Genomic DNA, 18,403 nt, shown 5'->3' with positions numbered 1-18,403 from the left:
AATTTTGATTACACACAGAAGACACAGTTTAATGAAGGATTTCTCAGAGTAGCTCTGCCAGATGAGTTGCGTGGGAATGTTAATTCATCTTAACTAATTTCTATTCATAATGCACTTTTTAAACACAAGTTAAACCCAATTGCTTTACAAAATAAGTATTTAGATAAAACAAGAATGTAAAATTGAAAAAAATAAGGAAGTATGTCAAAAACAACATATAGAAATATTAAAAGACAATGTAAAGATTAAAGAAGTTAAAGAAATGATAAAGCTACATGCAAATAAAAAAAGAAAAACTAATAAAGGTGAATAAAAGGAATATCAAGACAGGTAACGTTAAAACCAGATCAAACGATTAGATATAAGCTCTTTCAAAGATAGTGTCAGCACTTTGTGCTTTTGGTTCCACAGAAAAGGGGCCTGAAAACTGAAAGCTCTGCCTCCCACTCTTGTTAGAAAATTCTTCACCCCCAAGGAGTCCAGTGTTTTGGTTATAACGAGTTCTTGCGGGGTAATAAGGAACGTAACATTGACAAGTATTTCACAGAATTAAATGTGTAATTTTATCTGATGGATTCAACACTGGAAACACCGCTGATGTGTACATGGGTCACATTGTCAAAAACTATTTAAAACTGAGAGGGCTCTAACTGATGTCTACTGTAGGTACGACTTATAGCTCAAAAGAACTTCAAACATCTGTGCTTAAAAAAGATTTAATATTCCTTTTGACTTTACAACCCATGTATATATATTTTTAAGAAGTTTATAGCACATGAAAATAAGGTAAACAGTCTGCATCTTGTTTTAATTTTGTGCTTCTTTATTATCTAATTTATTTGTATATATATATTTGCCTGATCATAAAAACAAGGCTCATCTTCTTTTCAGCCAGAGCTCTTTCTTTTGGATAAGCGATTTTTCTTTTTTTTTAGAGCTGGTCGAAGCAGATGGCCACCCTTCCTGAGTCTGGTTCTGCCTGAGGTTGCGACCTGTTAAAAGGGAGTTGTTTCTCTCCACAGTCACGTCATGCATGCTCAGGATGGGGGATTGGAAGAGAAGTTTCGGTGCAATCAGTTGGATTCCTTAGCTAGGAAACTGTTTTTGAATTGGTGGAAACGTGAACGGGAACACAAAGTTCAGGGGAGTGGTTCATGACGCAACTTGTGGGAGTAAGCTGGTGAAAAGCGCATATCATTACAAAACGATGACCTTTAACCACAGGTATAATTTTTCCAACATTTAAGACATATTGGTGGGGTTCCAAGTTGAGACGACTGAGTATTATTATTTCATAGTCACTTATAAAACCTCAAAATAAATGCATGAATATAAAGAGAGTAACTTCTTAAATATTTTAGAAATGCTGACATGTGACATGCTGGCTGTTAAACAGATACATGGTGGTGGTTAATCATCATGGTATACAGCGTTCTGTGTGTACATACTGTAGGCCACGGTGAGTGTGTGGTGTGTACATGTCACATGCTGCCACACTGAACAGGCCAGTAGGATTCCTACCGATGCTGATATTGATGGCCCAGCTATGTCTGAGAATTCAACCTTGCATATGGATTTGTGTGTGTAAATACCGACCAGTAACCAGTAAAACAGCATCCTTCTAAAGAGGAGCTTGAATTAAAGGGGTTACTGCATTCCACTCCCTCGATACAACTACACTGAAGCACAAAACAGAGACATATTAAAAGAAAACATTCAGATTAAAATGCTAAGTAAGCCAATATGTGGAGATATGAAAGAAATGTCACCATGCAGGGTGACATTTCTTTCAGGGTAAGGCTTATTTAGGAAGAACTGAAATCTTTAGATTTGTTGAAAATGGAGCAATGAGGCTATTAAGCTTAAGTAATCAATTTAAATGATATCAAGTTGATATATTCATAATGGTACAGTCCAATATATCTGTTGCAAAAAGCATCGTTATATAACAGCACAATGCAAAGGAATCTTCCTCACGCACTAGAGTCAGTCATGGAGTTCTGCAGGGTTCTGTGCTTGGACAAATTATTTTCACATTATACATGCTTTTGTTAGATGATATCATTCGATATTGAGGCATAAATATCCATTGCTATGTAGATGATACTCTGCTATATTTGTCAATGAGGCCAGATTACACAAATTAGTTCAGACATGAATATGTGAATGGTTCTAAATTTTCAGTTGTGAATGCCCAGGATCTGCCCTTTGACTCATATACAAAACAGGTTTCTAGAACCGCCTTCTTTCACCTTTGTAATATTACCAAAATCACATCCTGTCTCAGAGTGACACATAATACCTATTGCATGTATTTGTTACTTCAAGATTGGACTATTGTAATTCTTTGTCATTTTGGTTGTTCCAAAATTCATCTGACAAGCCTCTAGCTAATCCAAAATGCTGAAGCCAGTTATGATGAGAACCAATCATTTTGGCTTCTTTTCATTGGCTCTCTGTTAAATCCAGAATAGAATTTAGACTTATATTACTCACATATAAAGCTCTTAATGACCAAGCTCCACCATATCTTAAAGACCTCAATGTTTGTTCTCAGACAGCAGGTTTATTTGAGGTTCCGATAGTTTCTAAAAGCAGAATGAGAGGCAGAGCCTTCAGTTATCAGGCCCCTCTCTTGTGGAGCCAGCTGCTAGTATGGGTTTGGGAGGCAGACACCCTCTCAACCTTTAAGATTAGGCTTCAAACTTTCCTTCTTGATGAAGCTTATAGTTGGGGATAGCTCCGGCAACCCTGAAACATTCCACTGTTATGCTGCTCTAGTCCTAGATTGCTGGGGGACCTCCCATGATGCACCTCTCCTCACTCTACTCGCTTTTCTTTGAAAATACATGACATTATTGTTGTCATTAACGTGTTTCTCTTTCTCAGCAGGTATCCCTGGGCTGATGTTATGGTACTCGTTGACCCTATTTCCTGTACTCTCAACCCCATACTGGTTGAAGCAGATGGCCGCCCTGAATGAGTATGACTCTGCTGAGGGTTTCTTCCTGTTAAAAGTTAATTTTTTCTCTACTTTGTCGCCTTGTGCATGGTCATGACAGGTTATTGATTCAGAGAGAAGTTTTGCGTTATCCTTTGGTTTCCTTAGCTTAACAACTTTTTTTGAATGGGCATTAAATTAATTTTGCTAATGTGTATTTAATTGGATTTGATTAGATTATGATTTATTATAATTGATTGGATCATAACTGGCTTTAACTGGACAGTATCTTTGAAGTGTCTTTAGATGGAATTTGTTGTGATTTGACGCAATATAAATAAAACTTAATGAATTTAATTGACACAGGCAGCCAAATCTCACATTAATGGTTAATAGTTCTGAAACCATTGAATAGATTATTAAATAATTAAGGACCTTAGTGAACAGAAATTTAACACAACAATTGAGTGATGTAAATTATCTATACATTTATGATGCAGTGATGGTTTGCAGCCTTCCTCTGTTTTGCATCATCTGACAGAGCAGAGAAGACTGCAAAGCATTTTCTTTTCTTTTATTCTATTTAAAAAATAAAAAATGCTACACATTCACCTATATTGACTAGCTGATTGACTAGCTGATAATTCCACAACATTTTCATTTAGATAAAATAGTTCATCTCAAATGAACTGAGAGTTAAAAAGTAACTTGTCAACTTGTCCTAATATGTTTAGCAACTTCTGACTTTTATGTAATGAGCCAGGTGCCCTCTTGTGGTTCAAGAGCACTAGAGACACTAATGCTTCTGAATTTGTAATCACTACAGTCATGACTGGCCAAAAGCAGCCAGAATGGTCAATCAGAACGTTTACTGCTAGACATATATTCCTCCAATATGTTTAAAAATGAATTTGAATTAGTTTAGCAAGACCTTTTCTTCAGGTGATTTTGCAGCGGATTCCAAGCAGAGGGAGTAGCATTTTTAAATGCCGTTTTTCCCAACCCTCAACAGGATTTAATGATAGATAAAAGAAAAAATTCCATTGGAAAAAGACAATAGCTTACAGTTTACAGGTTTCTTCCTATTAAAAGGGAGTCGTTCCTTTCCACAGTCGCCACAGGCACGCTCAGGAAAGGAGATTGGACTGAAGACAAGTTTTGGTGCAATCTGTTGGTTTCCTTAGCTAGGGTACTGTTTTTGAATTGGCTCTATATGAATGAATTGGATTATTTTGAAATTGATTCATTGGATTTCATTGGATTATGATTACAATTAATTGAATTCCAATTGGCTTGAACTGGACTATATTATTCAAGTGCCTTGAGATGACAATTGTTGTAATTTGGCGCTATAAAATAAAACTCAACTGAATTGAATTGAATTGAATTACAGTACATTTTTGGAATGCTATAGGTCTGTAGATTTGCTTTATAAATGGGAACATAGGAATGATAACTTAGTCCTCTACTGGAGGACAAAGCAGTCTGTCCTAGCTAAGCACACAATATGCAAAGCTGTGTAATGGTTTTAAAGGTTTAGACTATAAAAAAGAATGAAATAATATTAAAAAAAATTAAATTTACTGGTTTTCAAATACCAATACATTTCTAAGCTTGTGTGTTACTGGTAGCACTGTGTGTGAAACTCCATTTCAGTTTTTTTCTGACCTTTGCTGTGGAGGTTGTTCCTGGTATGAACCATATCTGAGAGCAGGAAAACTGAATTCACACTTTTTTCATTCTGGTTAACTACAGCTAAAAGCATACGTTGACTACTTGTATTACCGAGCAATTAGAAAAAAATAAATTATCTCACAGAAGAGGCATATCAGACACAAACTTAGTCTGTGGAAAGAACTGGAAAATACCACAAGGCAAATGCAGATATCTGGCAGCTGAAATAACATATTTATTAAATTTGTTCTGTTCTATGTAAGACTTTACACTCTAAGTTGCTGAACTGAGCACAGGTACCTCATCATCTCCTTCGAAGGAAATTATGTCACATATTTCAAGCCATTTCAGGGCAGTGCACATTACTGTTGGCCATGGTTTCTATGAAAGTGTAACCTGGCTCATTTCAGTTAGAATGGAAGTACTCATGATTCCCATTTCTTTGATGAAACTGGATAATGACTTGAATGACTTAGGAGCAGGAAAAGAGGTCCACTGTAGTCCTCTGCCCAGTGACCATCTTCTGCCTGGAGGAGAGTAGACATAGTGTATACTTTTCACAGCAGTGTCCAAAGCTGTGTGGGTGGTTTGTTTTGTTAATCAGTTATTAGAGACGGCTGACTGACTGGAGGTAGTCAGGGCTCCTGGACACGTGCTCCCAAAAGGCTGGAGAGGATAGACCATCTACATACTACTGGTCCAGCATATAGATTAGTCTTGGAGATTTGAAGAGAACAGCCTGAATCTGATGTTGTTACATCCTGCAGCGAGTTGACTGAGAACCCTCTTCTAATATCAAGTCTTGAATTTTTTTGTTATAAAGTTTCAAGCAAAGAGCAGACGTTCAACATCTTTAAACAAGTAACACAACACACAATTTTCTTTGTCAATGTTAAGCCTTTTCAGAAACTCAAAACAACTCTCTGGCTTTCGGTGTAATAGAAATGTATCACGCACTAAATCTAAGAAAAACCTCTTAAGAGTCGTTTTTAAAAAGATTTTCCTTTTTAATAAGAAAGAGCAACATTTCAGGACACATCCTAGGTTTAAATATGTGAACGTTTCTCTTGGTAGAGTCCAGATTATAAAAGCAATTAAATGAGGGCATCTGTGAAGTTGACATATCATGATAGAGCTTCCCTTTTATTTGTTAGATTATTAACCAGAACGGAGTAGTCTAATGGTTTTAAGTGCACCTCGCAGTAAATTAAATGGTAAATTCATGGTTCTTAAGAAAATTCTCGAGGTACCCAATAACTCCTCAACAGGACAAATAACATGTTTACCTTAATATGTTGAAAAAAATAATTCTCTGAAACTAACAAAGTTTAGCAACTGTCCTAATAAATCATTTCAAAAGGGTATATGTTCTTGTATGTGTTAAATAAAGAAAAACGTATAGATGATCTTAACCTGTGACAGAACGCCTGCATGTTTCACAGTTTTTTAGAACTGATATCAGTGTCCCTAAAAGATATAGTTGCACATATTAAGAACCCAGACCCAATTTTCCATCCATTCATCCATCCATCCATGCTTAATCCAACTGTCGGGTTGCGGGGGGGACTGGAGCATATCCCAGCGGTCATTGGGCAAGAGGCGGGGTACACCCTGGACAGGTCGCCAGTCCATCACAGGGCCCAATTTTCCTTAAAGAAAAATTATAGGGAACATAAAACAGACCTAAAGGATCTGTTACAGCTCATCAGTATTATATTGTTGTGCTGTGCCGTTTATATATACATGTATTTTAGGGCACATTGACAGTAACGGCAGATAACTTTGGTTCAGTAGAAAGAATAGACTGGCAGGGTTTTGAAGATGAACTTGCCATCCAAAAGACCCTTTTCTTTATGCACTTTAGCTACCCATTCACAAGATTAGGTTAAATCCTTTCCTTATTTGTCAAACTACCAACACTCATATTTATAGAATGTGACCACATTAATATATATATATATATATACACATATATAATTCAAATATGGCCTGGTTTGAATAAGTTTGAATACTTCAACTAATGTTGCACTGGTTTACTGGTTGGTTCAGTCTCTGGTGGTGTTATGAGTTACACCATTTTGTGGTTCTGTGATGGATGTTTGCTAATATTGTTCAACTTGCTAGCTTGTGGTACATATTAAATAAACCGGAGATTTATTTATTTTTTCAGTTCTCCACACATAGCATCTCTGTCAAGCCTGTTGGTTAACAAAATGTATTCATAGTCAAACATAGTAATGGTATCAGACAACAAAACCTGTATTGTAACATTTTCTGTAGAATGTACTTGCAATCATAACAAATTTTTAATAATCTAAAGACTAAATTTTAAGGCATTTTAAGAAAATATTCCACATGGCTTTACAAACTGTACACCTGAGATTGGAAAAAAATCAAGCCTCAAATCATGACTTTTGGGAGTCAGCTCCCAAATGTTACATCTTGTAGGAAGCAATTCAGGGAAATAATTCATTTAAAAAGATTTCATTGAATGAAATGTGTAATATAATCTGATGGATTCAACTCTAAAAACACAGCTGATGGTTCCATTCACTCAGTCAAAAATGATACTGTCCATGTAATGTCTGATGCACTCTGCATGAGTATGGCTCTGCATCGGCTGAAGATATTTAGTCCTCTCATCCTGGAATACATTCTGAAGCTGTCCTGAGGGTTGTCACAGCTTCACCTTCCCAGCCAGCGGACTGCTGGGGTAAAGCAAGGAGAAGCGGCCCAGGGTCCAGACTGGGAAGACATTTCTGTAGGAAGTGTAGCTAATGGCACAGCTCTTGTTGAACACACCTGCAATGTTCTCCTGAGAGAGAAGACAAATACCATAAAGCTACAGTTATATATCATACTGTCAATGGATTAATTTAAAATGTATTCATCTATAATCATGGCATAGTAAGATATGTATAATCGCAGTATATGCATTGTAACATGTATAATCACCTGTGGCCAGTCTCCATTGGGCAGCTGCTTATCAATTAACAACTGAACTCCTCTCTCAATGGCCTGCATGTTGGGATGCCTGCTTATACACACAAGAGATTTAGTGGAGGTGAAATATCTTTCAATACCAATGGGAACCCTTCATTCTAACCAAAACAGACTCTATTCAAAGTCTCAGCATTATACCCTTGTGTGTCTGAATGCACATCTTAGCTAAATCCAAGCAAATCAATGCTTTACCTGACAGCCATGAGCCCTAACAAAGCCCAGCAAGTGTTGTGGATCTGAGCGGTGTTGCTCTGGATGTACTGCCGCTGCTCACATGATTCAAAATCCTCCCCCCACCCTCCGTCCGACATCTGCCACTTCATCAGGAACTGACAAGCTCTCTGCACCTCTTCAGAAGCATCCCTGGTAACAAAAAATGCAGCAGTTTCTAATAGTAAATGAGTGAGGAGTTAAAAAAAAAAAAGTCCTGTTCAAAATGCCATTTGTCATACTTACTCATTTTTGTAGATGTGGCCCATGCAAGCAAAAGCCTCAAGGCCAAACCATATTCCATATGTGAAACACACTCCCCAGGATCTGAGCACAAGCAAAAACAGACTCAGGATGACCTATCAGTCAGGTATCAGGTAGTAAAACAGCAAGTTTACACTCACCCTTCCCAGGATCCATCAGACCTCTGCGCCCTTCTGCAGTACTCCAGTCCATCTCTCAGAGTTGACCTGAAGAGGAAACAGAGTTTCCTCTTAAACTTTAATAAGAACTCAGAAACCATTTATATGAATGGAGTACTGGGTGCTCAGAAATGTCTGTTTTTTTAATAACCTCCTAAACTATACGTGTTGTGTTGTGTACCTTATCTCCTCAGCACGATGATGAGGGTAAGCTTTCTGGAAGTGCCTCAGAGCCTGCATTACTGCTGAGGTACACTCCACATATGTATAATCTATCATGATGTCACCTGTTGCAGACAGAGATGGAGCATGGTGATAGAAAGAAACATACATTTATTAAAACATATTGTTAAGTTCAAAGTTTATTTTACTAGTATATATACTAATACTATACTAGTAGTATATTTTCTACAACCACAGATCCTATTTTTCAGTCTAATAATATCCACATAGTCAGCGTACAATTGAGAAAAATGATAGTTTGTCATTCTCTTAAGGGTGAGTAGAGTGAATTTAATCAGTAAAATGTCATGTTTACATATTTGGGTTCCTGGTTTCACATATACATTGCAGGTTGAGTAACACAGGTGGTCGTGTACAACAAATCAGTGCATAGACTTTTCCCTAACATACTGAGTAACATAGTGGACAACAGGGATATTGTTGGCAACAGACTTACCAAATACCTCAGATGGGTTGAGCAGCTCCAAGAGTCTCCCTCCTCTCTTGGTTTCATATGTAGCAAATCCACCATCTGTGTTTCTCATGCTTAGCAGCTACAAAGGGATGACAGACAAATGGTCAAAAAGTTCAAATGCTGCAAAGCTAACTGTAATTCTTTAATTTGTTTCAAACTTCATTGAACAGACTGTGTGTGTCTTCACTGATCAACTTTATTGTATTTCAGAGAATCATAGAGCAGTTGAGAATTAAAAGAACATTTAAAAACAAGGGAACACTGGTCCTTCATCGTGTACAAAAAAAAGGAAATCTGGTGTAATTGTAACACAGTAGAAACTTAAAAACAGTTTCCTCAGTCCACATGTTAAAATGTCCTTGGGTAAGACACCATTTCCAGACAGTCTCGAATACCTTCATCAATATGTGAGTGTGTGTATTCTGCATCAGTTGAAAAAAAGGCATATATCAAAAACTGTTGCATGCAGAAGTTTAATGGAATTTTGTAGCGGCACATGCTACCATGTACTGCACAATGGTGGGGGTTAGTTATTCAGTTCAGTCAAATCACGACAAATATTTTCTCAAGATACTCGGGGCGGCTGTAGCTCAGGAGGAAGAGCAGTTGCCCACCAATCGGAAGGTCAATCAGAAGGTCGGTGGTTCGACTCTGGCTTCCCTGGGCTACATGTCGAAGCGTCCTTGGGCAAGACACTGAACCCCACGTTGCCTCCTGATGTATCCATCAGGGTATGAATGTGTATGAATGATTAGAAAGCACGTAGTTATGTGTATCTTAAGACGTGCTGTATGAGTGTGTGAATGTGGCGTGTAGTGTTAGAAGCACTTTGAGTGGTCAGTTTGACTAGAAAAGTGCTATACAAGTACAAGTCCATTTACTTCAAAGATACAGTCCAATTCAAGCCAAACATTATCCAATTCATTGTATTTCGATCATAATCCAATCAAATTGCCACCAGCTGCTCGCTGGTTGTCTGGTTTAGTTTTTCTTATACATTTATTGTTATTGCCAATAAATTTGGAAACCTGTTCAGGGTGTACACTTAAAGATTTATGATTTATAAAAAGCTTAAGATCTGACTATGGGATTTGTAGACATTTGGCATAATTTTTGTGGCTTTCTCATATTATTTGTCATCATGAGCAATGCCGCTAATTTTAATGGTGCAATTCAAAAACTAAGAAAGTATTACACTTTATGCAAAACTTAAAAACTAAAAATATAAATTAGTTCCAATCTTTGTTCTTCATAGACTCACCACATTGACAGCTTCATACAGACGCTCAGAGGTGACGGGTTCCCTGATGGAGGGACAGACCTCCTGCAGCAGCATCAGTGTCTTTAGTCCCTCTGCTGTGCAATCAGCTACGATCCAACCACAGTCGCGGGTACTGAAAGGGAAGCCTCCCTAACAAAAATGTACAGAAATATGCAGTGCATGTACTCTATACACATACATGCATATACCCATTTTTTTTTCTTTTTATCTAACAACAATATTAAGTCTTAGTATAATGTGGTATTTGGCTGTACCTTGTTCATCTGTCTGTAGTATTCCTGGTATTCAGGGGGATTCTCAGGTATCTGGATGAGCAGCATTCATATTCACATGTATGAAAGTAGAGGAAATTCATGACACAGTTTTAATCTTTGTCACATATTTGGTGTTGCTGTTAACAGAATATTACGTTTATAAAGATTTCATCAGCATAGTGCAGGATGATGTTGTTTCCTCTGGTGGGTGAGATTAATGTTTGCCGTACCTGTGTGAAAGTGAGAAAGCGATGGGCCTCACAAAGACTCTTTGCCAGTCTGGGGTCATTCTGGGCTCCTGCCTGAAAGGCCCCCAACAAACACACGCCCCAAACACATTACAGGCATTCTTCAGTCTACACAATATGTGCTTGACAACATGCACTGAAATCAGTGTGAGCCTGACAGTCTTACCTCAAGAAAAGCCTGTACAGCAAAACATGTATCCCAGAGCTGAGATCCATTTGTTCCCTGTGTGGAAAAAAGATTCCATGGAAACTAGTATAACAGGGCAAAAGTATGAAACCACAACATTGAACATAAAGGTATCACTAAAAGGTGTCAGACAAATTTAGTGCTCAGGTAGTGTGTTGTCATTCATTTGTTATTTATCTGGATCTGAGCTGTTTATTCTCATTGTGAAAAAGCAACGTTTCAACTCTCAGCTCCTTTTGGATATCTAAGTCCCTCTGAAACATAAGCCTTTGGGTTGGGATAAACAAACAAAAGAGCAAATTCTCACCTGCATTTTCATGCCATCCAGTCCCAACCTGCAACACAGAAAACTTATATTAAACTTATATAATTTTTTAGTAGTAGCTGACATACTGATACTAATCAGAAGTCAGATATAAGTTTGTTTTGTTTGGCAATCAGTTGATCGAGACCAGAGGTAGTCGGGAATTCTGGACACGTGCTCCTGGAAGGCTGGAGAGGATGGACCATCTACATACCAGCGGACCAGCATGTTGATAGTCTTTGAGATCTGAGGAGAACAGCCAAAACATTCCTTTATGTGTGGCTTCTTTTTTCTTCAAGATTTTTATATAAGATGATTTGAAAATGTTGGAAAATAATTGTTATATTTGTGAGTTTATTACCGGTCCGATGCTGATACATTTGGTGAAGCAGTCATCAGCCTGGATGTGCTCGTACAGTTCTTTGACAGCCTTTTCTCTCAGTGCAGTACTGTGGTGGGCTTCGTACACATTCAACACCACTGCAGGGTGACAGGAACAAAGGGAGAAGTTAGGGGGAGTGGTTCATGATACAGTTTGTGGGAGAAAGCTAGTGAAAAAGAAGTGAAAATGTTAACCATTGAATTAAGAAGAAACTTTTAACCACAAATGCAATTGAAGTTTCTCAGTAATTAACTTTTTGGTGGGCTGAACAAAATTGAGAGGACTGCCATGAACTCGTGCATTTTACTGTCTGTATAAAAACTGACAAGAAATAAAAGCTTTGTCATATATGCATGGACTCATAAAGACAGTATCTACATCTTATCATTAGTACATTCTGCCCATTAAAAAGCCACATGGCAGAGGTTAGTCATCATAGTGTGCTGTGTATACATACTGTAGGCCACAGTGAGCAGTGTGCTGTGAGGTGTGTACATGTCACATGCTGCCACATTGTTCTTCTGAGCAGGCCAGTTAATGGTGGCGTAGTCCTGGATATACAGCTCCTAAAGAACAAAGACCATTAAAAAAGGTTATGCAAACTTTGATAAATAAGCTAAAAACAAAAAACTTGCAATTTACAGTGTTAACATATAATACCGCTTAAGAGATCGGACACACCTACTCATCCAAAATTACTGGTGTTGTACGTATCCAATAAGGTTTGACTCATGGTCCTACAGAAAAGTGTGACAGCATGTAACCACATTGTGGTGGAAAAGACAGGGTGCATTTTTTGCCAGACGGTGGTGATCTGTTAAGGAGAGGGAATATCTGCAAGTGCACAACTGTGCAGAAGAACAGGAGGAGGCTTTAATGGTCTGAAAATTAATACTTCAATCTATGCTTACTTTGATGGACTAGAATTCAACGACTCTGTGTGATATATTGACGAACCAGTTAAACAGCATCCAACTAAAGAGGAGCATGGAGTAAAGGTGTTACAAGCAAATGTCAGGGCTCTGCGAGACACTCAAGCATATCTTTGTGTCTTTGTCTTTGTGGATATTCAGTCAAGTTTACCACTTATTGTGCTGCACTACCAGCATAGTTTCTGGGATTCAAACGAGGATCACACAAAATCAAAATTTCCTCTCCTCAATACAACTACACTGAAGCACAAAAGAGAGAGAAGTTAATGAGAAACATTCACATTTAAGAACTAAGTAGGCCAATGTGTGGAGAAATGGAACAAATGCCACCATGCAGGGCACAAAGCTCACCGCAAGGTTTGACAATAACACAATGATAATCATTAAGGTTAGCAGTTCTCCACCTTTATGAAAAAGCACTTCAATATAACTGGACACTGTTAACATGCAGATAGTTTTTCCGTAAAAAAACCAATAGCAACTATAGTTAACAGTTAACCAGAAAATAATCAGAGTATTAACAAATAAATGATTAAGGACCTTAATTACCAGAAACTGAACTGACAACAATTTTGCCCATAATTACAGCAAAAAAGGTCTATAAAGCAAATGAGCTACAGATTTATCATCGTATGGCTGTTTCAAATACAAGGTTATGTGAAACTGCAAAGGGTTTTTTGAACTTTTCTTCTATACGTCATATTACAAAAATGTTCTGCCCTAGTGCATTGATATATGCATTAATATTAACTGTATGATAATGTTAAAACATAATGTAAAAACAATCTTTACTAAGCCATGGGCAGAAAAAATAACAAAATGAACTGGGAACCAAAAGATGAACTGTGAAATGTCTGATGTTTTTTAACCAGTACAGTTACATGCACATTTAAGTTGAGCTACGTTACAACATAGTCCTTGTCCCAGCTCATGCAAATGGGAGCAAAATCGACTTATTTACCCAAGTAGATCCAACAACGTGGCACTGTCTATTGTGTAAGGAAATGTTCAAAACGTTCTGCCGCTCCCAACTTTCTCAGTGGGAGAGCATTGTACATGTTAAGCTCAACCTAATTCACAGGACAGATGCTGTCATTAAGGTACTTGAATGATACTTTGCCCGATGACGCTGCAGTTATAAAAATCAGGATTTCATGAGAGCTCATTCGAGTCTAGCTGAGCATATATCTCCAGGAAAGATTGTATTCCCAACCGCATGATCTCAGTGCATTAGTCTGGTTTTGAGAAACTTAATTTTGTACCATTTAGGTCAAACCAATGCATTTTGTCAGTCTGGTTTTAATAGAGCTGATGCAATCAATTGTGTCACTTTCTAAGTGTCATGTAAACATGCTTAATGACTTCTGGCTTCAAAATAAGAAGCATGGTGCCATGTAGTAGTTTGTGGTGGTTTCAGCACCTGTCTGAGGCTGAGAACCAGAGAGTCTTCCTGGGCGGCTAGTCTGACAGCATAACAGTAGCTCATGGGGAGGTAGACCTGCCGACAGTGACACCACAGGGTAGAGGGGTGGGCTGGCATCCAGGTCGGGAACAACCTGAAACAGAAAAAAATAGTTTAGTTGTTCATGAATCTGTCAAGATGGGAAATTATTCACACTGTATCTCTGTCCCCATGCTCCACTGCTCTAAGTCACCAGCTGACAGTTATTCACCACGTTTAAAGCAGTTAGGAGAGAGGTTTTTGTGCTTACCACATCTCTGGTAGTAATGTGTTCATTCCCTCCCAACTGTAGACATTTAAAATAGCCAACCAGAATTTACCCCACGATGGAATACCAACCGCTCCACCTGTACCAAATCAGCCACACAAAGAGCTTTAGTATACTGTACTGAAACATGAAAACTTGACAGCACTACAAAACTCACAGCTCACATCTTAGCAGCAGGAAGCATACAAAGATGAAACAATGTGAAAAATGCTCCTTTTTTTTAAACATTCATTTTTTAAGTAGTTTGTGAATGCAGCTTTTCATCATCATGCTTCGAAAAGGTTTCCCCACAAAATCTCTTGAATTTGTGGTTTCATCAGCTCTTGATAAATGACAGATCTTGATTTGGTGCAGTCTGGGGACTGGGTGTCGAGCTTAGCCTTTAACCCTTGCCATTTATACACTCAGATTCATTGAATCATTTAACGATATCATGAGAAAAATGGAAATCCCTTTCATTCTTTCTTTGATGAAATTTGTTTTTAAAATTTCATGTTTTTGTAAAACATGAGTTAACAAACCGGAGGTCCATTCTCCATCTTTTCACCTCAAATCATGTTTAAAACCACCTGTTGATGTGATCTGAGACAACAAACAATATTTTTTCTACCTCATTACTAGCTCTATATCACCTTTCGTCACAATTGTTTGGGGAGTGTTTAGTGGACCAGATGTATATTAACCAAAGAAAGAAAGAGGATAACATTATATATCCTGGGTCCATTCTATCTGCAATGAAATTAAGGGCAAATGAAAAAGAGTGTGTGTGACTAAATTTCACTTTATTCTGACCATTGCTGTGGAGGTTGTTCCTGGCATTAACCATGTCTGGGTCATCAGGATCCACACCCAGGATCCTCAGTGAGATGTAGCTCAGTGCTGTGCCAAATACAGTGGATTTATCTTCAATATGTCTGCAGAGAAACAACGGACACACAGCTGCCATGATCAATGTTCCAAAAATTGTTCTTTTCTTTTTTTTTTTTGGACACATTCTCCTGTAATACCCCGCCTGTCGCTCGATGACAGCTAGGATAGGCTCCAGCCCCCCTGCGACCCGACTGATGGATTAAGCGGTATAGAAAATGGATGGATGGATGGATGGATTCTCCTATAATCATTTTGGGAGCATTAATAAAACACTTCTTCAGTAAAGTAAAAGTCTGGCTTGTATCATTTGATCCTATCCTTGATTCTGCACTTTCTGACTAAAGGCTGCATATAGAGGAATCTTATTTATGGATATTTTCTGTTTCATGCTGTTTAACTAAAGTGTTATAATTGGCTTTGTTCTTAGACATTATGTATTCATATTCTGTATTTCTCTAAATAACCTTGCTCTTATTTTGATCTTGTCCACTCTGCTCATACTACGCAATGTATGTCCTTGAATGGTCCAAGACTTTAAGATAGCATAACTGGACTAAATAACTTGGACAGATGAAGCTTCTCTATCTTGTCAGATATTATGTTACATTAGATACAAACACACATTAAAAACACATTAAAAAAGATCATGACGTGGACAGTGGTTGGCCTGTTCATGTCACTAATAACTGGCCAATTGTACTCAGTCGCGTGTAAATCCAATATTTGTAAGAACATGTGAAGAAGATAAATATGAAATATTTCCAAATACCAGGGCTCGTTCTGACGGAGGCCCTTCAAGAGCTCTGTCACACCGAGTCCAGCGCTGTCATACTTTACCTGGGACCAAAATAAATCCTTTGTCGGTGAACTCAAGATTTCTCCGGCTTGTTCTTGGGCTTCCAATGAAAGAATTGGGCTAACAAAAGCTATTTTGGTGATAAACGGAATTAAGTTATACACAGCTCTCTATCTCATAGTGCAGGGATTGCAATGATTATATTTGTAGAACTCCTTAGGGTTTTGGACCCAACCATGTTTGTTGGTTGCTTGGCAAAAGATGAATGTGGATTAATCTATCCTGTAGAGTAGGATGCCTTCCAGGAGTGGTGTTTTGGGCATGTCCCAACTGAATGAATAAATCATTAATTCATTAATTCCTACATTAATTCATTTACTGGCATTACTTTAATAATCTCCCCTGAGAGTGTGCTTTAATATACCAAAGACCAAAGTTAACTTACAGACCCCAGCCTCCATCTGTCAGCTGTACTGAGCGCAGGTACCTCACCATCTCCTTCTTCCAGGGCTCAGGCAAAGGGATCTTAGCCACATGGCATGTGATTAGAAGACCTGGAAAATCCAAACACAAACAAACTAGAAAAAAGATGACAAGAACAGACAAAAACGCATTTGGAAACAAAAGTTGGTGTCTTCAAAATTCAAATTGTGTTTATTGTGACAATTGAAAAAAATTGGAACTGCCCATTGTGTCAGTCCCAGACAACATAGATGGAAGAGAACAGAGCTGCACTTGAAACTCTGTTTGATGGGTCAAAGTATTTTATGTTTCCAATAAGCTTCAGAAATTACATCAGATAATTCAAGTAATTTTAGGGCAATGCACATTATTGACAGCCACAGGGCCTTCTGGTTGAATTAAACTAGAATCTAAATATTAATGATTCTCATTTCAGTTATGAAACAGGAGAATGACTTGAATTACCCGGGAGCAGGAAAAGAGGTCCGCCGTAGTCTCCTGACCAGTGACCGTCCTCTGCCTGGAGGTGACTGTAGAAGTGCATACCTTTCACAGCAGCATCTACAGCGGTGTGGGCGGCTGGGGAGTCAGACACAAACTTAGTCTGTGGAGAGAATTAGAAACATGGCAAATGTTATTTTCAGGAGTTTACCATGTACGTCAGTTACCAATAACAGAAAGCACATTTTTATTCCATTTATGCAATTTTATGCAATCATTTATTCAGTTCTTCTAACAAGTCTGTCAATAGTTTATTAGTATCATACCAGAGTGGATTAGCACATTAAAAACTCAAGCAAACTTGGAGTGAAACATGAAAAAACTAAATACATAACAGAGAAAAGTTAAGAATGTCTTCTTCTATTCAAAATGAAGAGGTAAGCCTAATTTCACTGTCATAAAAGAGGAAATGACTGAAGACCCACTGTGTCCAAGCCAAGAGAATGAGCTTCCACCATGGTCTGCTCTCTGTCTGGCGTGTCCTGATCTTCCAAGTAGTTCCAGGTCTGCCTGCCCTCCACATTAGTCAGCCTCCAGCGGCTCAGGTCTGTGGCTGGTTCTGTTCTGTAAGGTCCCCCTCGCCTCCGCAGGTGCCTGCCATAGGCAGAAAGCATGTCACTGCAGTTCACCTCATGAACAAATATACTTCAGGGTTTCAAACTACTTAGATAAATACACTTATCCTGAGTTAAAGACGGAGATACAATTTAAGAAACCAAAGGCAGCATATTATGTTTTAAACTTCACAACTTTGTTTGAAATCAATTTACATGGATATCCAATAAGAACATATACCTGTCAATATAAAGACACATTTTGAGTTCTCTTCATATTACCTGTTGACTGATTTTGTTAGATTTTGTAATGATGAACTGGGTTACATTACAGACCACAGTGCCTACAGTATGAACGTATAGGCTAAAGATATTAAAATGTCATTTTTAACTTCCCAAGACCCTATGGGGCGTTTTTTTCGTCTCAGAAACAAATCGCCGTTTAAAGACCCTAAACCTGACGTTTTATACATGTAATTTTTTCTGTTCATCCTGAGAAACCAGCAATGCAAAAATCCAAGCTCGGGTCTTAACGGGTTTAAGTGTTTTCATTTCTGTTGTTCAAGCGATCTAAGTATTAGCTTCATAAATATTTTTTTTTAAAATACTCACGTTCCCTCACTCATAGCTAAGTCAGACAATTTCCTTGCAGGATGCTCCAAAACAACATGAATGAAACTTCGCCGCTTCTGCCTTCTCCGTGGGAACTGTAGTGCTGACAGATCCAGCTCGTACCTTTCACCAGCCCCAACACAATTAAAACAACATTTCCCAAGGGCCCCTTCGGTGCAGTCTGACGAGTTCGCGTACATGGAGAGACATGAGCAGAGATTTGGCCGCCCAATCACGAACGGATTGGGCGGGTCTTTAGGTGAAGGTTTTCCAATCAGATTGCTCTCAGGACAAACATCACACATGTGCTCATCATAGGTCCAATCATAGACCCTCTGGATG

The 18,403-nt window shown here is 38.2% G+C and overlaps 1 protein-coding gene across 1 annotated transcript; it reads right to left on the bottom strand.

Moving 5' to 3' along the window:
- Positions 1-6,790: 6,790 nt before the first annotated feature.
- lss (lanosterol synthase (2,3-oxidosqualene-lanosterol cyclase)) lies at positions 6,791-18,183 on the bottom strand. The gene is made up of 22 exons (XM_072397938.1): positions 18,062-18,183; positions 17,321-17,489; positions 16,860-16,998; positions 16,378-16,486; positions 15,059-15,180; positions 14,249-14,345; positions 13,957-14,092; positions 12,062-12,170; positions 11,584-11,702; positions 11,371-11,468; positions 11,226-11,253; positions 10,898-10,954; positions 10,714-10,785; positions 10,484-10,534; positions 10,209-10,358; positions 8,930-9,026; positions 8,432-8,537; positions 8,233-8,298; positions 8,075-8,155; positions 7,811-7,981; positions 7,571-7,649; positions 6,791-7,430 (listed from the first exon to the last, which is right to left on the bottom strand). The coding sequence occupies exons 1-22, from the start codon at positions 18,073-18,075 to the stop codon at positions 7,293-7,295; spliced, it is 2,208 nt and encodes a 735-aa protein (XP_072254039.1). The 5' UTR covers positions 18,076-18,183; the 3' UTR covers positions 6,791-7,292.
- Between the last annotated feature and the right edge of the window lie 220 nt (positions 18,184-18,403).

Source organism: Leuresthes tenuis, unplaced genomic scaffold, assembly GCF_036924035.1.
Source record: "Leuresthes tenuis unplaced genomic scaffold, fLeuTen1.0.hap1 SCAF_12, whole genome shotgun sequence".
Classification (NCBI taxonomy): Eukaryota; Metazoa; Chordata; class Actinopteri; order Atheriniformes; family Atherinopsidae; genus Leuresthes; species Leuresthes tenuis.
This window is presented reverse-complemented; position numbering and strand designations above follow the sequence as displayed.

Coding starts and splice junctions, on each gene's coding strand:
- lss (XM_072397938.1), bottom strand. Junction 16,999..17,320: donor ATTCTCTTGGCTTGGACACA/GTGGGTCTTCAG, acceptor TTCTCTCCACAG/ACTAAGTTTGTGTCTGACTC. Junction 14,093..14,248: donor ACATTACTACCAGAGATGTG/GTAAGCACAAAA, acceptor TTTCTGTTTCAG/GTTGTTCCCGACCTGGATGC.